Genomic DNA, 24,390 nt, shown 5'->3' with positions numbered 1-24,390 from the left:
ATGCATCTTACCCCAGTCGCGCGCCACTTGTATCCCGAGATACCTAAAACTTTCCCCAACCAGCCTAAATGGTAGCTCCCTCAGCCTGTTCTCCTGACCCCCTCGCCTGCAACACAAACATCTCGCTTTTCGCCATGTTCAACTTGTAACCCGAAAACCGGCCAAACTCCCCTAGGATTTCCATAATCCCGTCCATCCCTCCCGCTGGATCTGACACATACAAAAGCAGGTCAATCGTGTAGAGCGAGACCTTGTGTTCTATCCCCCCCTCCCTGACCATTCCCTTCCATCCCCTTGCTGCTCTCAGAGCAATTGCCAGCGGTTCTATGGCCAATGCAAACAGCAGTGGAGAGAGGGGGCATCCCTGTCTTGTCCCACGGTGTTGTCTAAAATGCTCAGATGTCGTCCTGTTCGTCCTTACACTAGCCTCCGGGGCCTGATATAGCAGTTTAACCCAGTCCACAAAGCCCTCTCCAAACCCAAACCGTCCTAGCACCTCCCATAAAAAGTCCCACTCCACCCGGTCAAAAGCCTTTTCGGCATCCATTGCCACCACTCCCTCCACCTCTCTGCCCCCCGGGGGCATCATAATCACATTGAGTAGCCTTCTTAGATTGGCTACCAGCTGCCTGCCCTTAACAAACCCCGTTTGGTCCTCCACAATCACGTCCGGTACACAGTCTTCGATTCTGGACGCCAGGATCTTGGCCAGCAGTTTAGCGTCTACATTAATCTGGGAGATTGGCCTATAGGACCTACAGACCTCCGGATCCTTATCCCGTTTTAATATCAGCGAGTTGGTGGCTTGCGACATCGTCGGGGGTAGCACCCCATTGTCCCTCACCTCGTTAAACACCCTAACCAGCGCCGGCCCCAGTATACCCGCAAACTTTTTGTAGAACTCCACTGGATACCCATCCGGCCCCGGGGCTTTACTCAACTGCATGGCCTTCAGGCCCCCTATTACTTCTTCAGCTCTAATCGGGGCCCCCAGCCCCTCTACCATCCCCCTGCCCACCTTTGGGAAGGTCAGCCCATCTAAGAAGCGCCTCATCCCCTCCGGCCCCGTGGGGGGTTCCGAGCTATACAGCTTACTGTAAAAGTCCCTGAATACCCTGTTCAATCCTGCCGGATCTCCCACCCGGTTCCCTGCCCCATCCACTACCGTCCCTATCTCCCTGGCCGCCTCCCTCTTCCTAAGTTACTGTGCAAGCAATCTGCAGGCTTTCTCCCCATACTCATACACCGCACCCCTGGCCTTTCTGAGTTGCTCTACGGCCTTCCCAGTGGATAGCGCTCCCAGCTCCGCCTGCAGTCTCCGGCGTTCCCTAAGTAGCTCTGCCCTTGGAGAGTCCGCATTTTCCCTATTCGTCCGTGTCATCTCCTGCACCAGTCTGTCCATCTCTGCCCTATCCATTCTGTCCCTATGGGCTCGGATTGAGATCAGTTCCCCTCTCACCAGCGCCTCCCAGAGTACGGCTGCTGAGACTTCCCCTGTATCGTTGACCTGCAGGTAGTCCTGCATGCATTTCCCCACTCTCTCACACACCCTCTCCTCTGCCAACAATCCCACCTCTAACCTCCATTGTGGGCACTGGTAACTTTCTTTGCAGACCAGCAGGTCGACCCAATGTGAAGCATGGCCCGAAATAGTGAGCGACGAGTATTCTGTATCCCTCACCCCCTCCAAAAAGTCCCTACTCATAATAAAGAAGTCAATATGAGAATAAACCTTGTGAACATGTGAATAGAACGAAAACTCCTTCCCCGTCGGCCGGCGGATTCTCCAGGGGTCCACCCGCCCCCCCATTTGTTCCATGAGCCCTCTCAGTTCTCTTGCCATTGCCGGGACCCTGCCCATTCTGGAGCACGACCAGTCCAGGTCGGGGTCGAGGACTGTATTAAAGTCCCCACCCATAATCAATTTGTGCGAATCAAAGTTGGGGATTTTCCCCAACAGCCTTTTGATGTAATCTACATCATCCCAATTTGGAGCGTAAACATTCACTAGGACCGCCCTCACCCCCTCAAGCTTGCCCCGGACCATGAGAAATCTACCACCCCCATCCGCAACTGTGCTGTCCGCCTCAAACTTAACCCGTTTGTTAATCATGATCGCGACCCCTCTGGTCTTGGTGTCCAGCCCTGAATGGAAGACCTAGCTAACCCAGCCTGGCTTGACCCTGGATCCCACCACCCTCGACACCATCCTCGCCACCCCCTTCCAGAACTACTCCAGTGCCAGGCATGCCCAGAACATATGGGCATTTCGCTGGACTCACCGAACACCTGACGCACCTGTCTTCGCCCCCAAAGAACCTACTCATCCTAGATCCGGACATGTGGGCCCGGTGCAGCACCTTGAACTGGATGAGACTAAGCCTTGCACATGAAGAGGAGGAGTTCACCCTCTCCAGGGCGTCCGCCCATGTCCCCTCCTCAATCTGCTCCCCCAGCTCCACCTCCCACTTAACCTTCAGCTCCTCTACCGACGCCTCCCCCACCTCCTGCATTACCTGGTAGATGTCAGACACCTTCCCATCCCCGACCCACACCCCGGAGAGCACCCTATCCCTTACCCACCGCGGGGGCAGCAAAGGGAACCCCTCCACCTGTCGCCTAGCAAACGCCTTGACCTGAAGGTATCTGAACATATTCCCCGGGGGGAGCTCAAACTTCTCCAGTTCACCAAGGCTCGCGAACCTCCTGTCAATAAACAGGTCTCCCAACTTCCTAATGCCCGCCCTGTGCCACCCCAGGAACCCGCCATCCATGTTCCCTGGGACAAACCGATGGTTCCCCCGCAGCGGGGCCTCCACCGAGCCCCCCACTTCCCCCCTGTGTTGCCTCCACTGCCCCCAAATTTTGAGGGTAGCCGCCACCACCAGGCTCGTAGTGTACCTCGTTGGAGGGAGCAGCAGCGGCGCCGTTACCAGTGCCTTCAGGCTCGTGCCTCCACAGGACGCCATCTCCATCCGTTTCCATGCTGCCCTCTCCCCATCCATTACCCACTTACGTATCATCGAGACGTTAGCCGCCCGATAGTACCCAGAGTGGTTGGGCAGCGCCAGCCCCCCTCTATCCCTGCCCTGCTCCATAAAGACCCTCCTTACCCTCGGAGTCCCATGCGCCCAAACAAATCCCAGAATGCTGCTGTTCACCCTCCTAAAGAAGGCCCTCGGAACGAAAATGGGGAGGCACTGAAACAAAAACAAAAACCTCGGGAGCACCGTCATTTTAACGGACTGTACTCTACCCGCCAACGACAACGGCAGCATGTCCCACCTTTTAAATTCCTCCTCCATCTGCTCCACCAACCTAGTAAAATTGAGCTTGTGCAGAGTCCCCCAGCTCCTAGCCACCTGAAGCACCAGGTACCTAAAACTTCTCACTTCCCTCTTTAGCGAGAGCCTACCAATCCCCTCCTCCTGACCTCCCGTGTGTACGACAAACAGCTTACTCTTGCCCAGGTTCAATTTATAGCCCGAGAAACTCCCGAACTCAGCAAGAATCTCCATCACCTCCGGCATTCCCCCACCGGGTCTGCTACATACAGCGACACTCGGTGCTCCTCCCCACCTCGCACCAAACCCTTCTGATCCTCCACTTTCAAATGTGTCTCCTGCAGCAACATTACATCCGCTTTCAGAGAACGCAAGTCCACGAACACACGTGTCCTTTTGACCGGCCCGTTTAATCCTCTAACATTCCAGGTGATCAGCCTGGTTGGAGGGCACCCTGCCCCCCCCCCCCCCCCCCCCCCCAACGGCGATCAGCCATCCCCTTCTTGGGCCCACCCCTGCCCATGTGCCGTGCCTACCCTGGTCCGCCTCTTGGCAGCTCCCACCCCGACCCCTTCCCTGTTACCTGGTTCAGTTCCCTCCCTCGCCAGCAAATCATCTTCCCCCTCTCCCCCCCCCCCCCCCCCCCCCCCCCCCCCCCCAGCAACAACCCTTGTAACCTAACCCCTGCCATATACTGGCTGTATTGGATAACCTTTGTTAAACGTCTGCACGTCTCTACCATTACGTACCCATTGGGCGCGATTCTCCCAACGGGAGACTGAGTGCCGACGCCGGAGTGAAACCCGGAGTGTTTCACTCCGGTGTCGGAGGTTGCTCCTCGCACCCTATTCCCCCCCCCCCCCCCCCCCCCCCCCCCCAGGTGGCTAGGAGCGACGGTGCGTGAATCCCGAACGCCCGGCCTTGATGCTTGCATCGAAGCGGCGCGCCGGGAATGACCCGGCCGGTGGCGCCGAAGTGACATCAGCCGCGCGTGCGCGGTTGCCGTCTTCCCCTCTGCTGCCCCCGCAAGACATGGTGGCTTGATCTTGCGGGGCGGCGGAGGGAAAAGAGTGCGTCGTTTACAGACGCCGGCCTGACGATCGGTGGGCACCGATCGCGGGCCAGACATCTACTGAGCACACCGTGGTGCTCGATCCTCCCTCCGCCCCCCATAGGCCCCACACTCACCTGTCACGCGCTGTTCACGCCGGCAGCGACCAGGTGTGGTTGGCGCCGGCGTAAACCGGTCGGGTTCGGCAGGCTGCTCGGTCCATCTGGGCTGGAGAATAGCCGGTCGCCGTGAGAAACGCAACACACCATTTTTGGGAGGGTGGGAGAATCGTGGGGGGGGGGGTGCCAGGGTGGTGTGGCGTGATTCATCCGGCCCTCCTGTGATTCTCCCACCCGGCGAGGGGAGCGGAGAATCTCGCCCATTACGTTCCTTTCTTCCCGTGCCCACCCCCAGTCCTATTCCATTCCTCTCTTACAGTGGCACCACCTTCATGCCATTCTCCGCTGCCAAACCATTTCCCCATCTTGAAATGAAAAAAATGAAAATCGCTTATTGTCGCGAGTAGGCGTCAATGAAGTTACTGTGAAAAGCCCCTAGTCGCCACATTCCGGGGCCTGTTCGGGGAGGCTGGTACGGGAATTGAACCGTGCTGCTGGCCTGCCTTGGTGTGCTTTAAAAGCCAGCGATTTAGCACAGTGAGCTAAACCAGCCCCTTAATCTTAATTCATCCCCCCACGGGGGATTCACTTCCATGACCTGCCCCATCTCCCACGCTGTCCTCGGGCAGGCAAAAGAGAGGGGCAAAATCCCTCGGAGCACCCACATCTCCAGAGAGCCTGGCTGAAAAGTGAAAGTGTGTCCCGTTAGTAATGATCAGGACAGAATTGAGTCAAACTGCTTACTAACTCTATTCTGATTCATAAATGAAGAATTCTACTTGGGTTAGCTCTTATTAGGCTCTTATGGTACAAAACTGAAGAAGGTGTAAGACAGAGTAGTGGAAAAAATCCATACATGTTAAATGGAAGTTAGTAAAAGACTGAATTGCCAGATCATAAAAGATAAACTCCATCTAGTTGGCTAGCTGCAGCAATCAATTTTTTTAAAAAAAAATGTATTTTATGACAAATATGTATCAAAGCAGATTACAGTGAATAAACACCCCGGAAAACATGCTTCCCAACAATCAACTATACAGTCTGTACAGATTTGTTTCACCCCTCTCCCCCTGCAACGAACTACTCCTCAAACATGGTCACAAACATCCCCGCATTTTCTCAAACCCCTCTGCTGAGCCCCTTAACTCATACTTTATCTTCTCTAACAGCAGCAAGTCGTACAGGTCACCCAGCCATGCCGCTACCCCCGGTGGTGATGCCGACTGCCACTGCAGCAAAATTCGCCACCGTGCAATCAGAGAGGCAAAGGCCACGACACCGGCCTTCCTCCTCTCCATGAGCTCCGGCTTCTCTGAAACCCCAAATATCGCCACCAAAGGGTCTGGATCCACTCCCTCCTCCACTATCCTGGCTAAGACCGCGAACACTCCTGCCCAGAATCTTCCCAATTTTTCGCAACTCCAGCGTGATTCGTTGGCCCCCGCCCACACCTCTTACACACTCATCTGCTACCCCTTGCAAGAACTCACTCATTCTCGCCCGAGTCATATGCACTCTGTGCACCACCTTAAACTGTATCAGGCTCATCCTTGCACAAGAAGAGGTCCCGTTTACCCTGCACAGTGCCTCACTCGATACTCCCCAATTGATCTCCCCTCCCAACTCTGCTTCACATTTCTCCTTAATCTTCACCACCCGCTCACCTCCCTGCTCCCCCAGCCACTTGTATATATCCCCAATTCTTCCCTCCCCTTCCACATCTGGAAGCAGCATTCGCTCCAGCAGGGTGTATCCCGGCAACCTAGGGAACCCCCTCCAGACCTTTCACGTAAAGTCCCTAACCTGCAGATAACTGAACTCACTCCCTCTCGGCAGCTCTACCTTCTCCCTTAGCTCCTCCACACTGACGCACCCTTCCCCCAAATATAAAACCCTCACTTCCCTCCACCTCCTGTATACACTATCCATCCACCCCCCCCCCCCCCCCCCCCCCCCCAGCTCAAACCCATGATTCTCGCGCAGCGGCGTTAGCACCGACATCCCTTCCACCCTAAAATGCTTCCTCAGCTGATTCCATATCTTCACCATGAACTGCACCACTGGGCTCCCTGAATACCTACTCGGAGCCATTTGCAATGCTGCTGTCACCATATATCTCAAACTAGACTCCTTACAAGATTCCTCCTCCATCCTAACCCAATCTATCCCTTCTCCTTCCCACCACCATCGCACCTTGTCCACATTCGCCACCCAATAATAATGAAGCAAGTTTGGCAATGCCAACCCCCCCCCCCCCCCCCCCCCCGCGGCTGCCTCTGCCTCTGTAGCAGGGTCCTCCCCACCCTGGGCACCTTACTCGCCCAGACAAAGTCCGAGATGATCATTTTCACTTTCCGAAAAAAGGCCTTTGGTATAAAGATCGGGAGAGCCTAAAAGATAAACAAGAACCTCGGCAGAATATGCATTTTCACCACTTGGACCCTCCCCGCCAACATTAAGTGCAGTGTATCCTATCTCCTAAGATCCTGCCTGGCCTCCCACCAGCTTCGTTAAGTTCCACTTATGGAGCCCCGTCCATTCCCTAGCTACCTGAATCCACAAATACCTAAATTAGCTATGGCATCCACCCCCTAAATTAGCCTGCTGTCCCAGCTAATTCACCGGGAATACCTCGCTTTTCCCTATATTCAGTTTGCATCCCAGTAACCCTCCAAACCTCCCCAGTCGGCCCATAATTCTTCCCATACTCTCCAAAGGATCCGAAACAGGCAGCAAGAGGTCATCGGCATAGAGCGACACCCGATGTTCTCTCTGTCCCCTCATAATCCCCCGCCATTCCACTGACCCCCTGAGAGCCAATGGCTCTATGGTCAGTGCAAACAGCAACGGCAGCAGTGGGTACCCCTGCCTCGTACCTCTCTGTAAGTCAAATCTTCGTGAGCTCATATCATTCGTCCTCACCATCACCCTTGGTGCCACATACAGCAACCACACCCATGACACAAATCTCGGCCCAAAATTTCGAACAAGTACCGCCACTCCACCCGATCAAATGAAAATGAAATGAAAGTCGCTTATTGTCACGAGTAGGCTTCAAATGAAGTTACTGTGAAAAGCCCCTAGTCGCCACATTCCGGCGCCTGTTCGGGGAGGCTGTTATGGGAATCGAACCGTGCTGCTGGCCTGCCTTGGTCTGCTTTCAAAGCCAGCGATTTAGCCCTGTGCTAAACAGCCCCTTCACAGTGGCTTTTCCTGTTTATCCATCAGGAAGACCGTTTTTTCTTTCCCAAAGCTGGTTCAGTTAAGTCTCTGGCATTTCCTCTAAGTCAGTTACAGTGTCGTTTGTGTCTGCCCTTTTGAGTGCACATTACTATAAGACATCCTTCAATCTGGCCTGTTGCATTTGCTGATCCCAATGCCATGTATTCTGCATTGGAGAGACTGCATACCGACTGGATGACCGCTTTGCAAAACACCTTCGCTCCATCCACAAGCTGGTGGCAGACTCTCCTGTTGCTTGCTATTTCAACTCACTGTCCTGCTCTCATGTTCACATGTCCGATCTTGGCCTGCTGCAATGTTCCCATGTAGCTCAGCACAACGCCGAGGAACAGCCCCTCATTCTCCGATTAGGCACGGTAGAGCCTTGCGGATTTTACAGTAGACTCAACAACTTCGCACTGTGAAATCCCTCTTCCCACTTCTCCGCGTATATGGGCACCTCCACCTCTGGTACCAGAGCCCCCGACGGATTCATCACCACATTCAACAGCCGTCTTATATTACTCGCGAGCTGCCTGACCTTCACGAAGCCTGTCTGATCTTCTGCAACCACCCCCCGGGACACAATCCTCCATCCTCCCCGCCAACAACTTAGCCAATACTTTTTTTTTGTAAAATATTTTTATTCTCCATTTTCTTCAGAATTTACACCCCACCAACAAGCAGTAAACGGTAACAAACACAAAGTCAATCCCTTTATCGACAACAACGATCCCATCCTCCCACAACGGCTCACCTGATAATATAAGCATCAAGTAAAACAAACCCTCCCATGGTGGGAAAAGCAAAGGAAAAAAAAAGAAAAAGGAATCAGGAATCGCCTATGGCCACCATTGACCTATAGAGTCCACCCCCCCTCCCCCTAACGTTCAATGCCATCCAATCCCTGAAAGAGGACCGTAAATGACGCCCATGAATTATAACACCCCCCCAACTCCTCCCCTCGACTTCTTCTTATAAAGCTCCTCCCCCCAACCTCTGTCTCCCCCCCCCCCCCCCCCCCCAACTTTCAACCCCGGCTAGACTAATCGGAACCTGTTCTGCCAGACTCCGATGGCCGCAGCCCCTCCCCCCACCTCACTCCCGTCCACTGGCCGGCTTAAACCGGCCAGAGTGGAGGCCCCCGCCCGGGTCCCTTTCCCCCTTGTCCAGTCCCAGGAAAACCAAGAAATCCCCTTTAGCACACAAACCCCGCATACACACCCAAGCCCCAAAGAACCATCATTGCAAGTGAAAGTCCCATCTCTTCCCTTGTCCGAGTATATACAACGTTGGCTCATTTAGCACATGCACCAGCACGCAGTGAAAAAATACAGTTACATGAGGCTACATCGGTACATGACCATTTCTCAATTCAACCACAATCCTTCTGCCTTCGCAAACTCCTCCGCTGCTTCTGCCGTCCCAAAATAAAAGTCCTTGGATTTGTAGGTCACCCTCAACTTGGCTGGGTATACTATGCCGCACTGCATCTTACTGATGTACAGTGCCTTCTTCACCCGGCTGAAGGCAGCCCGCCTCCTTGCCAGCTCCACCTTAAAGTCCTGATAATTGCGTATACCAGCTCCAGCCCATTGCACCACCCGCTTCTGCTTTGCCCAGCACAGGACCTTCTATTTCACACTGTACCTACGAAAACAGAGTCACTACTGTTGGCGGTTCACTCTCCTTTGGTATAGGCCTCCACGACCGATGAGCCCGATCCAGTTCATATCGGGAGGGATCATCCCCTTCCCCCAATAGCTTCGACAACATTGTGGCAAAATACTCAGTCGGCCTCGGGCCTTCAACTCCTTCGGGCAGACCCACAATACTCAGATTCTGTTGCCTGGATCTGTTTTCCAAGTCATCCATTTTGATCGCAGACCCTTGTTGATCTCTATCACCTTCTGCGTCTCCTCCCCATCGAGGTAAGTTGATCGCTGTGCTGCGACAACGTCTCTTCCACTTCCTTCAGCGCCTCGCCTTGCTCCTGCACCTCCGCCAGTGCGCTCAATACCGCCGCCCTCACCGGGGCAATCGCCTCCTCCGCCAGCACTTTCAATACCGCCCCCATCTCCTCCCTCATCGCCTCCATGTGTTTTGTGAACTGCCTTTCGCATTCCACAGCCATCACCGTAGTCATTTCTTCAGCCGTGGGCCATGCGGCCTCCCCTGGTGCCCCAGCCTCCACTTTTCTTGCCGTCCCTGCGCTGGCCTTTCCACTGCCCGACAGACTTTCAGCCGCTTTTTCCACGGCTGTTTTTTTAACTTATTTTCGGCATTTCCCTTCACTGTGCCTTCTCCCTGCTTTTGCCGCCTTCGTTGCCCCGGGACCGGGCGTTAAACTCCGAAAATGGCGTTCCTAAACGGGAGCCCTGCAATGTGCGGCTGCCTCCCGCCCGCCGTCACCGGAAGTCAGCCATTACTTTCACATCCGTTTTCAAAATGGGTCTATACGACACACATTCCACCGGATCCTTCCCTTTTTTTGGGATTAGTGTGATTACTGCCTGCGTCATTGGCTCCGGCAACTTCTACAATGCTTCATTGAAACAACACCCCCCCCCCCCCCCCCCAACAGATGTGGCGCCAGGTCCGTCACAAATTCCTTATAAAATTCCACCGGGTACCCATCCGACCGAGGGGTCTTCCCCGACTTCATCTTCGTACTCCTGATACTATCCAGCACCTCCCTCAGCCCCAGGGGCTCCTCCAACTCCTGCCTCTTTGCTTCCTCCACCTGGAGAAATTCCAGCTGGTCCAGAAACCGCCCCATGACCCCCTCTCCTCCCGGGTGTGCCTCGTAAAGTCCCTGGTAGTACTCCCTAAATGCCTCATTTATCTTCCCTGGCTCCGAGACCACATCCTCAGCCCCAGTCTATATCTTCAATATATCCCTGGACATAGCATGCTTCTGCAGCTAGTGCGCCAGCATGTGGCTCGCCTCTTTGCTGCAGCAATCAATTCATTAAATTTGTTTTCCCTTTGTGCCCCTGGTAGCTTCATGGTTCTCGGATGGCTTTAAACGTAACTCCTATCACCAGTAGATTGGTGATTCGAAAACAAAAACTAAAGAAAGAAGTGATAATAAAGAGGCTTATAGCTAAACCTGCTCCACCTCTGGATGAACTGAAAACTGTGGACTATTCAGGTTAGTAATTGTTCATTAAATTACATAAAGTAAGACCTCCCAGCTCATTTTCTATAGAATCCCTACTTTTTCAAAGACATTGTAATGGTGAATTCATTTAGTTTGTTCGGGGTGACATATCTGTGTGCTGTTCAATGTATCTGTGTGGGGTGGGGAGTCTGTGGTTTATCTTTGTGCATGTGTTTGGGCATCTGCATGTCGGCAGTGTGTTTGTATGTGTATATCTCTGACTGAGTATATGTATGTAAGCAGTGGATGTATCTGAGTGTGTGGGGTACGTAGAAACATAGAAATTAAGAGCAGGAGTAGGTCATTCGACCTTTCGTGCCTGCTCCACCATTCATATGATCATAGTTTATTATCCAACTTAGTAACCTGTTCCAGTTTCCACCCCTATATCCTTTTATTTCTATGGCCCCAAGAGCTATATCTAACTCCTTCTTGAAAACATACAATGTTTTGGCCTTAACTGCTTTCTGTGGTAGCAAATTCCACAGGCTCACCACTCACCGCGTGAAGAATTTTTTCCTCATCTCATGGGGCAGCATGGTTAGCACAGTGGTTAGCACCGTTGCTTCACAGCTCCAGGGTCCCAAGTTCGATTCCCGACTTGTGTCACTTGTCTGTGCGGAGTCTGCACGTTCGCCCCATGTCTGTGTGGGTTTCCTCCGGGTGCTCCGGTTTCCTCCCGCAGTCTAAAGATGTGCAGGTTAAGTGGATTGGCCATAATAAATTGCCTTAGTATCCAAAAAGGGTAGGTTGGGTTATGGGGCTAGGTGGAGGTGTGGGCTTAGGTAGGGTGCTCTTTTCAAGAGTCGGTGCGGACTCGATGGGCCGAATGGCCTCCTTCTGCACTGTAAATTCTATGATTCCTAAATAGTTTACCCCATATACATAGGCTGTGACCCCCCCACCTGCCATCGAGAACATCCTTCCTGCATCTCCGCTATCTAGTTCTGTTAAAATTTTATAGGTTTCTATGAAATCCCCCCTCATTCGTCTAAACTCCAGCGAATATAATCCTAACTGACTCAATCTTTCCTCGTATGTCAGTCCCGCCATCCCAGGAATCAGTCTGGTAAACCTTTGCTGCACTTCCTCTGTAGCAAAAACATCCTTTCTCAGGTAAGGAGGCCAAAACTGCACACAGTATTCCAGGTGTGGTCTCACCAAGGCCCTGTATAATTGCAGCAACACATCCCTGTTCCTGTACTCTAATTTTCTCACTATGAAGGCCAACATACCATTTGTCTTCTTTACCGCCTGCTGATCCTGCATGCTTACTTTCAAGGACTGTGTGCAACAACACCCAGGTCTCATTGCACGTTCCCCTCTCAATCTATAGCCATTCAAATAATAATCTGCCTTCCTGTTTTTGCTACAAAAGTGGATAACCTCACATTTGTCCACATTATACTGCATCTGCCATGTATTTGCCCACTCATGCAACTTGTCTAAATCACAGTGAAGCATCTATGCATCATCCTCACCGCTCACCCTCCCAGTCAGAGTTGTGTCATCTCATATTTAGCTCCCTCATCTAAATCATGAATATATATTGCGAATAGCTGGGGTCCTGGCACTGATCCATGTGGTACCCCACGAGTCACTGCCTGCCATTTGGAAAAAGACCTGCTATTTCCTACTCTTTGTTCCGTCTGCCAACCAGTTTTCTATCCCTCTCAGTACACTACCCCCAATCCCATGCGCTTTAATTTTATATGCTAATCTCTCATGTGGGACTTTGTAGAAAGCCTCCTGAAAGTCCAAATAAACCACATCCACTGGCTCCCCTCATCAACTCTAAGAGTTACATCATCGAAGAATTTCGGTAGATTTGTCAAGCATAATTTCCCTTTGTAAATCCACGCTGACTCTGTCCCATTCTACCACTGTTTTCCAAGTGCTCTGCTATTAAATCTTTTATAATGGACTCTAGCTTTTTCCCCACTACCAAAGTTAAGATGACTGGCCCATATGTCCTGTTTTCTCCCTTTCTCCTTTTTTAAATAGGGGGATTACATGTGCCACCCTCCAATCTGTAGGAACTATTCCAGAGTCCACAGTGTGTATGTTCAGGGTATATACCTGTGCGAGTGCGGGGTGGGTTTGTGTATCTTTGTTTGTGTGGGGAGTTGTAAGGTCCAAATTAAACCACAGAACCTTAAAGATTGGCGTTAGCATATTCTCCCCATGTCTGTGTGGGTCTCCCCAAAACCTAAAAAAGATAGAACAATAGAACATTACAGCGCAATACAGGCCCTTTGGCCCTTGATGTTGCGCCGACCTGTGAAACCAATCTAAATCCCATCTACACTATTCCATTATCATCCATATGTTTATTCAATGACCATTTAAATGCCCTTAATGTTGGCGAGTCCACTACTGTTGCAGACAGGGCATTCCACGCCCTTACTGAGTAAAGAACCTACCTCTGACATCTGTCCTTTATCTATCTCCCCTCAATTTTAAGCTATGTCCCCATACCATCCGAGCAAAAAGGCTCTCACTGTCCACCCTATCTAATCCTCTGATCATCTTGTATGCCTCTATTAAGTCACCTCTTAACCTTCTTCTCTCTAACGAAAACAGCCTCAAGTCCCTCAGCTTTTCCTCATAAGATCTTCCCTCCATGCCAGGCAACATCCTGGTAAATCTCCTCTGCACTCTTTCCAATGCTTCCACATCCTTCCTATAATGCGGTGACCAGAACTGCACGCAATACTCCAAATGTGGCCGCACCAGAGTTTTGTACAGCTGCAACATGACCTCATGGCTCCGAAACTCAATCCCTCTACCAATAAAAGCTAACACACCGTACGCCTTCTTAACAGCCCTATCAACCTGGGTGGCAACTTTCAGGGATCTATGTACATGAATACCGAGATCCCTCTGCTCATCCACACTACCAAGAATCTTACCATTAACCCAGTTCTCTGTCTTCCTGTTATTCCTTCCAAAATGAATCACCTCACAGTTTTCTACATTAAACTCCATTTGCCACTTCTCAGCCCAGCTCTGCAGCTTATCTATGCCCATCTGTAACCTGCAACATCCTTCCGCACTGTCCACAACTCCACCGACTTTAGTGTCATCCACAAATTTACTCACCCATCCTTTTACGCCCTCCTCCAGGTCATTCATAAAAATAACAAACAGCAGTGGCCCCAAAACAGATCCTTGTGGCACACCACTAGGAACTGAACTCCAGACTGAACATTTCCCATCAACCAGCACCCTCTGTCTTCTTACAGCTAGCCAATTTCTGATCCAAACCGCTAAATCACCCTCAATCCCATGCCTCCGTATTTTCTGCAATAGCCTACTGTGGGGAACCTTATCACACGCTTTACTGAAATCCATATATACCACATCAACTGTTTTACCCTCGTCCATCTGTTTGGTCACCTTCTCAAAGAACTCCATTAGGTTTGTGAGGCACGACCTATCCTTCACAAAACCGTGTTGATTATCCCTAATCAAATTATTCCTTTCTAGGTGATTATAAATCCTATCTCTTATAATCCTTCCCAAGACTTAGCCCACAACAGAAGTATGGCTCACTGGTCTATAGTTACCGGGGTTGTCTCTACTCTCCTTCTTGAACAAGGGGACAACATTTGTTATCCTCCAGTCTTCTGGCACTATTCCTGTAGACAATGATGACATAAAGATCAAAGTCAAAGGCTCTGCAGTCTCCTCCCTAGCTTCCCAGAGAATCCAAGGATAAATCCCATCCAGCCCAGAAGACTTATCTATTTTCACACTTTCCAGAATTGCTAATACCTCCTCCTTATGAACCTCAATCCCATCTAGTCTAGAAGCCTGTATCTCAGCGGCGTGCAGAGGGGGGGGCCGACGGTGCGCTGGCCCCGGGCAGCCGTTGGATGGGGGCAGCAGCGTGAAGAGAACGGTGCGTGCCTGCGCACCGCGGTCGGCCGGAGCGCGCCTGCGCACCGCGGTCGGGTGGAGCGCGCCTGCGCACCGCGGTCGGGTGGAGCGCACCTGCGCACCGCGGTCGGGTGGAGCGCACCTGCGCACCGCGGTTGGGTGGAGCGCACCGCGGTCGGGTGGAGCGCGCCTGCGCACCGCGGTCGGGTGGAGCGCACCTGCGCACCGCGGTCGGGTGGAGCGCGCCTGCGCACCGCAGTCGGGTGGAGCTTTGGACTCGGCGGCTGGAGAAGGAGCAGAAAGGGCGCGAATTCTCCAGAATCGACGGCAATGCCACCATGGGTGAGTTTTATTTATTCTTTATCTTTATATTTTGATCTATTTTAAAACTCTTCTCTGCACCCTCTCTGTAGCTGTCAACTTACTAAACTGTCGTGCCCAGAATTTGACATTTGGGCCAGGGGCACCCATTTGGGACAGAACCAGTATTTTATAAAGATTCATCATGGCCTCTTAACTTTTGCCCTCTTACCCTTTATACTTAAAGCCCAGGGTCCTATAAATGGGAGATTCTCAGAGACTTGACTGCAAGCTGCTGGAGCTCGGATCTTGAACAGAGCTTTTATATCTGGATTTGGGGCCCCTTTATCCACTGGCATAGTGCACAAACATGCCCCACATGACCAGGGTTTTGTGAAGAAGAAGGGATCTGGAAATGTGTTGACTGTGAAAATTATATTTGTGGAAATTGGGTGAAGTAGTTTGATGAGACTTGGTGCTAAAGCTTTAGAGAAATGAAGATGGAATTTGATTTGAAGAAGTTCAACGTTTTGAAGGATATTGTGGCTGAAATGAAAGCGATACGTGCTGAATGAGCTGACCGAAATGTGTGAGATATGTCTTTGTATCTGCTATGTGTAATTTATCGGTCATATTATTGCAATTTTCCTGTTAATTCATGTTTAATTTACGTTGATTTTGGTGTGATTGCTAATATAAAAGTGAAGTCTTGTATATTGGTCTTAGTTGGGTTGTTTGTAGTTTGTTTCCACAAGGGTCATAACAGTATTTCCATGACGTTGCTGCTCTTATCCTTCTCCATGGGGGTTGCAGAGGAGGGAGGCACAACTTTCGAGACATAACATCTCACCCATTGCTGCAAAGCAAAATGACTGAAGAAGAGAACAATATCCCTAGAATCCCAGCGCTAAGGGGAAATTGACTAACTCTTACAGCGCAATTTAACCTCAGGCAGCCGTCCTATACCTTAGAGATGACCTAGAGGCAGCTTGGGGCCTGTCGTGAAGGTGAGTGAGTGCCTTTAAATTTGCTTACCTTTCACCGGGAGCAGGGTTTGAGGGAATATCAGGTAAGCTCTTTGTTTCTTTTTCTTCTTCTTGTTTTTTTTTTAAATCTAGAGGTGATGTCAGGGAAGGCAGTACAATGCTCCTCCTGCAGAATGTTTGAGGTGAGGGACGCTGTCAGTGTCCCTGCTGATTTCATCTGTGGGAAGTGCACCCTACTCCAGCTCCTCAAAAACCGTGTTAGGGACCTGGAGCTTGAGCTGGATGAACTTCGGATCATTCGGGAGGCAGAGGGGGTCATAGATAGGAGCTTCAGGGAAGTAGTTACACCAAAGACTGGAGATAGATGGGTAACTGTAAGAGGGACTGGGAAGAAGCAGTCAGTGCAGGGACCCCCTGCAGTCGTTCCCCTGAGTAACAAGTATACCGTTTTGGATACTTGTGGGGGGGACGACTTACCAGGGGTAAGCCATGGGGTACGGGCCTCTGGCACGGAGTCTGTCCCTGTTGCTCAGAAGAGAAGGGGGGAAAGGAGTAGAACATTAGTAATTGGGGACTCAATAGTCAGGGGCACAGATAGGAGATTTTGTGGGAGCGAGAAAGACTCACGTTTGGTATGTTGCCTCCCAGGTGCAAGGGTACGTGATGTCTCGGATCGTGTTTTCCAGGTCCTTAAGGGGGAGGGGGAGCAGCCCAAGTCGTAGTCCACATTGGCACTAACGACATAGGTAGGAAAGGGGACAAGGATGTCAGGCAGGCCTTTAGGGAGCTAGGATGGAAGCTCAGAGCAAGAACAAACAGAGTTGTTATCTCTGGGTTGTTGCCCGTGCCACGTGATAGTGAGATGAGGAATAGGGAGAGAGAGCAATTAAACACGTGGCTACAGGGATGGTGCAGGCGGGAGGGATTCAGATTTCTGGATAACTGGGGCTCTTTCTGGGGAAGGTGGGACCTCTATAGACAGGCTGGTCTACATCTGAACCTGAGGGGCACCAATATCCTGGGGGGGAGATTTGTTAGTGCTCTTTGGGGGGGTTTAAACTAATTCAGCAGGGGCATGGGAACCTGGATTGTAGTTTTGGGGTACGGGAGATTGAGAGTATAGAGGTCAGGAGCACAGATTTGACTTCGCAGGAGGGTGCCAGTGTTCAGGTAGGTGGTTTGAAGTGTGTCTACTTCAATGCCAGGAGTATACGAAATAAGGTAGGGGAACTGGCAGCATGGGTTGGTACCTGGGACTTCGATGTTGTGGCCATTTCAGAGACATGGATAGAGCAGGGACAGGAATGGTTGTTGCAGGTTCCGGGGTTTAGGTGTTTTAGTAAGGTCAGAGAAGGGGGCAAAAGAGGGGGAGGTGTGGCGCTGCTTGTCAAGGACAGTATTACAGTGGCGGAAAGGATGCTAGATGGGGACTCTTCTTCAGAGGTAATATGGGCTGAGGTTAGAAACAGGAAAGGAGAGGTCACCCTGTTGGGAGTTTTCTATAGGCCACCTAATAGTTCTAGGGATGTAGAGGAAAGGATGGTGAAGATGATTCTGGAAAAGAGCGAAAGTAACAGGGTAGTTGTTATGGGAGACTTTAACTTTCCAAATATTGACTGGAAAAGATATAGTTCGAGTACATTAGATGGGTCGTTCTTTGTACAATGTGTGCAGGAGGGTTTCCTGACACAATATGCTGACAGGCCAACAAGAGGCGAGGCCACATTGGATTTGGTTTTGGGTAATGAACCAGGCCAGGTGTTAGATCTGGAGGTAGGTGAGCACTTTGGAAACAGTGACCACAATTCGGTGACCTTTACATTAGTGATGGAAAGGGATAAGTATACCCCGCAGTGCAAGAGTTATAGCTGGGGGAAGGGCAATTATGATGCCATTAGACATGACTTAGGATGTGTAGGTTGGAGAAGAAGGCTGCAAGGGTTGGGCACACTGGATATGTGGAGCTTGTTCAAGGAAAAGCTATTGCATGTTCTTGATAAGTATGTACCAGTCAGGCAGGGAGGAAGGGGTCGAGCGAGGGAACCGTGGTTTACCAAATAAGTGGAATCTCTTGTTAAGAGGAAGAAGGAGGCCTATGTGAAGATGAGGCGTGAAGTTTCAGTTGGGGCGCTTGATAGTTACAAGGAAGCGAGGAAGGATCTAAAGAGAGAGCTAAGATGAGCAAGGAGGGGACATGAGAAGTCTTTGGCAGGTAGGATCAAGGAAAACCCAAAAGCTTTCTATAGGTATGTCAGGAATAAAAGAATGACTAGGGTAAGAGTAGGGCCAGTCAAGGACAGTGGTGGGAAGTTGTGTGTGGAGGCTGAGGAGATAAGCGAGATACTAAATGAATACTTTTCGTCAGTATTCACTCAGGAAAAAGATAATATTGTGGAGGAGAATGCTGAGACCCAGGCTATTAGAATAGATGGCATTGAGGTGCGTAGGGAAGAAGTGTTGGCAATTCTGGACAAGGTGAAAATAGATAAGTCCCCGGGGCCTGATGGGATTTATCTTAGGATTCTCTGGGAAGCCAGGGAAGAGATTGCTGAGCCTTTGGCTTTGATTTTTAGGTCATCATTGGCTACAGGAATAGTGCCAGAGGACTGGAGGATAGCAAATGTGGTCCCTTTGTTCAAGAAGGGGAGTAGAGATAACCCCGGTAACTATAGGCCGGTGGGCCTAACGTCTGTGGTGGGTAAAGTCTTGGAGAGGATTATAAAAGATACAATTTATAATCATCTAGATAGGAATAATATGATTAGGGATAGTCAGCATGGTTTTGTGAAGGGTAGGTCATGCCTCACAAACCTTATCGAGTTCTTTGAGAAGGTGACTGAACAGGTAGACGAGGGTAGAGCAGTTGATGTGGTGTATATGGATTTCAGTAAAGCGTTTGATAAGGTTCCCCACGGTCGGCTATTGCAGAAAATACGGAGGCTGGGGATTGAGGGTGATTTAGAGATGTGGATCAGAAATTGGCTAGTTGAAAGAAGACAGAGAGTGGTAGTTGATGGGAAATGTTCAGAATGGAGTTCAGTTACGAGTGGCGTACCACAAGGATCTGTTCTGGGGCCGTTGCTGTTTGTCATTTATAAAAATGACCTAGAGGAGGGCGCAGAAGGATGGGTGAGTAAATTTGCAGACGACACTAAAGTCGGTGGAGTTGTAGACAGTGCGGAAGGATGTTGCAGGTTACAGAGGGACATAGATAAGCTGCAGAGCTGGGCTGAGAGGTGGCAAATGGAATTTAATGTGGAGAAGTGTGAGGTGATTCACTTTGGAAAGAATAACAGGAATGCGGAATATTTGGCTAATGGCAAAATTCTTGGTAGTGTGGATGAGCAGAGGGATCTCGGTGTCCATGTACATAGATCCCTGAAAGTTGCCACCCAGGTTGATAGGGTTGTGAAGAAGGCCTATGGTGTGTTGGCCTTTATTGGTAGAGGGATTGAGTTCCGGAGCCATGAGGTCATGTTGCAGTTGTACAAAACTCTAGTACGGCCGCATTTGGAGTATTGCGCACAGTTCTGGTCGCCTCATTATAGGAAGGACGTGGAAGCTTTGGAACGGGTGCAGAGGAGATTTACCAGGATGTTGCCTGGTATGGAGGGAAAATCTTATGAGGAAAGGCTGATGGACTTGAGGTTGTTTTCGTTAGAGAGAAGAAGGTTAAGAGGTGACTTAATAGAGGCATACAAAATGATCAGAGGGTTAGATAGGGTGGACAGCGAGAGCCTTCTCCCGCGGATGGAGGTGGCTAGCACGAGGGGACATAGCCTTAAATTGAGGGGTAATAGATATAGGACAGAGGTCAGAGGTGGGTTTTTTGCGCAAAGAGTGGTGAGGCCGTGGAATGCCCTACCTGCAGCAGTAGTGAACTCGCCAACATTGAGGGCATTTAAAAGTTTATTGGAAAGCATATGGATGATAAGGGCATAGTGTAGGTTAGATGGCCTTTAGTTTTTTTCCATGTCGGTGCAACATCGAGGGCCGAAGGGCCTGTACTGCGCTGTATTGTTCTATGTTCTAAAGATAAAGAGGTCAGTGAATAACTCTAGAACGGGTGCAACTACGTTTTCTATAGGTTTTTTGGTGATATTTAATGAAATATTTACGTGGGGCTTTGGGGCATACAATCAAGATTTGCCCCGGGCATCACCAGACCTCTGCACGCCACTGCTGTATCTCAGTATTCTCCTCGACAACATTGTCTTTTTACTGTGTGAATACTGACGAAAAATATTTATTTAGCACCTCTCCTATCTCCTCAGACTCCACGCACAACTTCCCACTACTGTCCTTGACTGGCCCTACTCTTACCCTCGTCATTCTTTTATTCCTGACATACCTATAAAGTGACAACACTTTAGTGTTTTCCTTGATCCTACCTGCCAAGGACTTCTCATGTCCCCTCCTGGCTCTTCTTAGCTCTCTCTTTAGGTCCTTCCTGGCTCACTTGTAACTCTCAAGCGCCCTAACTTAACCTTTTACGTCTCATCTTTACATAAGCCTCCTTCTTCTTCTTGACAAGTGATTCAACTACTTTAGTAAACCACGGTTCCCTCGCTCGACCACTTCCTCCCTGCCTGACAGGTACATACTTATCAAGGACACGCAGTAGCTGTTCCTTGAACAAGCTCCACATTTCAATTGTGCCCATCCCCTGCCGTTTCCTTCCCCATCCTATGCATCCTAAGTCTTGTCTAATTGCATCATAATTGCCTTTCCCCCAGCTATAACTCTTGCCCTGCGGTAAATACCTATCCCTTTCCATCGCTAAAGTAAACTTAACCGAATTGTGGTCACTATCACCAAAGTGCTCACCTACCTCCAAATCTACCACCTGGCCTGGTTCATTACCCAGTACCAAATCCAATAAGGCCTCGCCTCTTGTTGGCCTATCTACATACTGTGTCAGGGAACCCTCCTGCACACATTGGACAAAAACTGACCCATCTAAAGTACTCGAACTATTGCGTTTCCAGTCAATATTTGGAAAGTTAAAGTCCCCCATAACAACTACCCTGTTACTTTCGCGCCTATCCAGAATCATCTTTGCAATCCTTTCCTCTACATCTCTGGAACTTTTCAGAGGCCTATAGAAAACTCCCAACAGGGTGACCTCTCCTTTCCTGTTTCTAACCTCAGCCCATACTACCTCAGTAGATGAGTCCTCATCAAACGTCCTTTCTGCCATTGTAATACTGTCCTTGACTAACAATGTCACATCTCCACCTCTTTTACCAGCTTCCCACAACATCGAAGTCCCAGGTACCAACCCATGCTGCAAGTTCACCCACCTTATTCCGGATGTTCCTGGCATTGAAGTACACACACTTCAAACCACCTTCCTGCCTGCCGTGTATGACCTCACTACTCTCAATCTCCTATACACTGGAGCTACAATTCAGGTTCCCATCCCCCTGCTGAATTAGTTTAAACCCTCCCAAAGAGTATGAGAAAATTTCCCCCCCAGGATATTTGTACCCCTCTGGTTCAGGTGTAGACCATCCTGTTTGTAGAGGTCCCACCTACCCCAGAATAAGCCCCAATTATCCAGGTATCTGAATCCCTCCCACCTGCAACATCCCTGTAGCCATGTGTTCAATTGTTCTCTCTCCTTATTCCTCGTCCTGCTAGCACGTGGCATGGATAACAACCCAGACATAATAACTCTGTTTGTTCTAGCTCTAAGATTCCACCCTAGCTCGCTGAATACGTGCCTTACATCCCCATCCCTTTTCCTACCTATGTCGTTGGTGCCTATGTGGATCACGACTTGGGGTTGCTCCCCCTCCCCCTTAAGGATCCTGAAAACACGATCTGAGATATCAAGGACCCTCGCACCTGGGAGGCAACGCACCAACCGCGAGTCTCTCTCGTTCCCATAGAATCTCCTATCTGTCCCCCTAACTTTGGAGTCCCCAATGACTAATGCTCTACTCCTCTCCCCCTTCCCTTCTGAGCAACAGGGACAGACTCTGTGCCAGAGACATGTACCCCATGGCTTACCCGTGGTAAGTTGCCCCCCCCCCCACCAGTATCCAAAACGGTATACTTGTTACTAAGGGGAACGACCACCGGGGATTCCTATACTGACTGCTTCCTCCCAGCCCCTCTCACTGTCATCCATCTATCTTCATTCTTCGGAGTAACTATATCCCTGAAGCTTCTATCTATGACCACCTCTGCCTCCCGAATGATCCGAAGTTCATCCAGCTCCAGCTCCAGTTCCCTCGCGTGGTTTTTTGAGGGGCTAGAGATGGGTGCACTTCCCACAGGTGAAATCATCAGGGACACTGACAGTATCCCTCACCTCAAACATTCTGCAGGAGGAACATTGCATCCATCCCTGCCATCCCCTCTAGATAAGAAAGAAGGAAAGAAAGAGCTTACCTGATATTCACTCAACCCCTTAGGTTAGAGGAGGTGGCTCCTCTCCCGCGCTTTTAAATCACCGGCTCCTCTCCCACTTTTCAATGTCCTGACTGTCTCTCCTCTCGTGCTGTTTTCACTCTGCAGGGTAGGCGGATTGGCCACGCTAAATTGCCCCTTAATTGGAAAAAAAAATTGGGTTCTCTAAATTTATAAAAATAAAAAAGTAACCTCCAAGATAATCATCTCCGGATTGTTGCCTGAGCCAAGTGCTCATTGGCATAGAGTTGAAGTAAATTAGAGAATTAAATGCATGGTTCAAAAAGCAGTGTGGGAACAAAGCGTTTCAATTCAAGGGGCACTGGCACCAGTACTCTGAGATGAGGCTGTTGGATTCAGCCCTACCTAAACCTGGCAGCAACCAGGGTGCTGACAAAACAGTGTAATTGAGACCGTGGTTAGAAATCTAAACTAAACTACTCTGTAGGAGAGTCAGAGGAGAAAAATGTTAAAGAAAAGTTGAGATAATTGAGCATTGCAGCAATGTGAGTAAGCACAGAATGAGTGTACAGGAAGGGACAGCGGGTTTAGCATTGATGGTGCATCAGCAAATAAGGTCCGAGTAAATTCCAGTAACATTTTTAAATTCAAGCCTTTTTATTTGAAGGCAGGAAGCATCCATAGATGAACTAGTAGAACAATAGAATGAACAGTAGAACAATAGAATTAAATGGTGGAGTACTGACTTATCCAACAAATGTAGTTCCCTCATCGGAATCATTAATATATATTCTGAATAGCTGGGGTCCTAGCATTGATCCCTGCCGTACCCCACTCGCCATTGCTTGCCCGAGTGCCAAATCCAGAGACGCAGGGTAATGCTGTGGGCCGAAGTTCGAATCTCACCAAGGTAGATGTCCTGTCCATGGTGTTTAAAAACAAGTGTGGCACTGAGTCCAGAGGTAGCTATTTTCAGTGTGTCGGAAAACTTGGGAATCCAGGAGAAGAAAGAGGCAGACGTTATAAGAACACCATAACCCTTAATCTCTTTATTCTTCAAAAAACTATCTTTATCTTAAAAACATTAAATGAAGGAGCCTTAACTGCTTCACTGGGCAAGGAATTCCATTGATTCACAACCCTTTGGGTGAAGAAGTTTCTCCTAAGCTCAGTCCTAAATCTATTTCCCCTTATTTTGAGGCTATGTCCCCTAGTTCTGCTTTCACCTGCCAGTGGAAACAACCTGCCCGTATCTATCCTATCCCCTTCATAATTTTATATGTTTCTATAAGATCCCCCTCATCCTTCTAAATTCCAACAAGTACAGTCCCAGTCTACTCAACCTCTCCTCGTAATCCAACCCCTTCAGCTCTGGGATTAACCTAGTGAATCTCCTCTGCACACCCTCCAGCGCCAGTATATCCTTTCTCAGGTAAGGAGACCAAAACTGAACACACTACTCCAGGTGTGGCCTCACTAACACCTTATACAATTGCAGCATAACCTCCCTAGTCTGAAACTCCATCCCTCTAGCAATGAAGTACAAAATTCCATTTGCCTTCTCAATCACCTGTTGCACCTGTAAACCAACTTTTTGCGACTCGTGCGCTAGCACACCCAGGTCTCTCTGCACAGCAGCATGTTTTAATATTTTATCATTTAAATAATAATCCCGTTTGCTGTTATTCCTACCAAAACCTCACATTTGTCAACATTGTATTCCATCTGCCAGACCCTAGCCCATTTGCTTAACCTATCCAAATCCCTCTGCAGACTTCCGGTATCCTCTACACTTTTTGCTTTACCATTCATCTTAGTGTTGTCTGCAAACTTGAACACATTGCCTTTGGTCCCCAACTCCAAATCATCTATGTAAATTGTGAACAATTGTGGGCCCAACACTGATTCCTGAGGGACACCACTAGCTACTGATTGCCAACCAGAAAAACACCACCCATTAATCCCCACTCTTTGCTTTCTATTAATTAACCAATCCTCTATCCAT

General features: G+C 49.8%; 1 protein-coding gene across 9 annotated transcripts in view; it reads left to right on the top strand.

Moving 5' to 3' along the window:
- LOC119953474 (mycbp associated protein) overlaps positions 1-24,390 on the top strand; it is a 229,365-nt gene that overhangs the window by 17,918 nt on the left and 187,057 nt on the right. For all 9 annotated transcript variants that reach the window (XM_038777797.1, XM_038777791.1, XM_038777794.1 and 6 more), the window contains exon 3: positions 10,680-10,830. In XM_038777797.1, coding sequence (XP_038633725.1) covers positions 10,680-10,830 — 151 coding nt within the window. The remainder of the gene's footprint in view (positions 1-10,679; positions 10,831-24,390) is intronic.

The sequence above is a fragment of the Scyliorhinus canicula genome, chromosome 18 (assembly GCF_902713615.1).
Source record: "Scyliorhinus canicula chromosome 18, sScyCan1.1, whole genome shotgun sequence".
In the NCBI taxonomy this organism is placed as follows: domain Eukaryota; kingdom Metazoa; phylum Chordata; class Chondrichthyes; order Carcharhiniformes; family Scyliorhinidae; genus Scyliorhinus; species Scyliorhinus canicula.
This window is presented reverse-complemented; position numbering and strand designations above follow the sequence as displayed.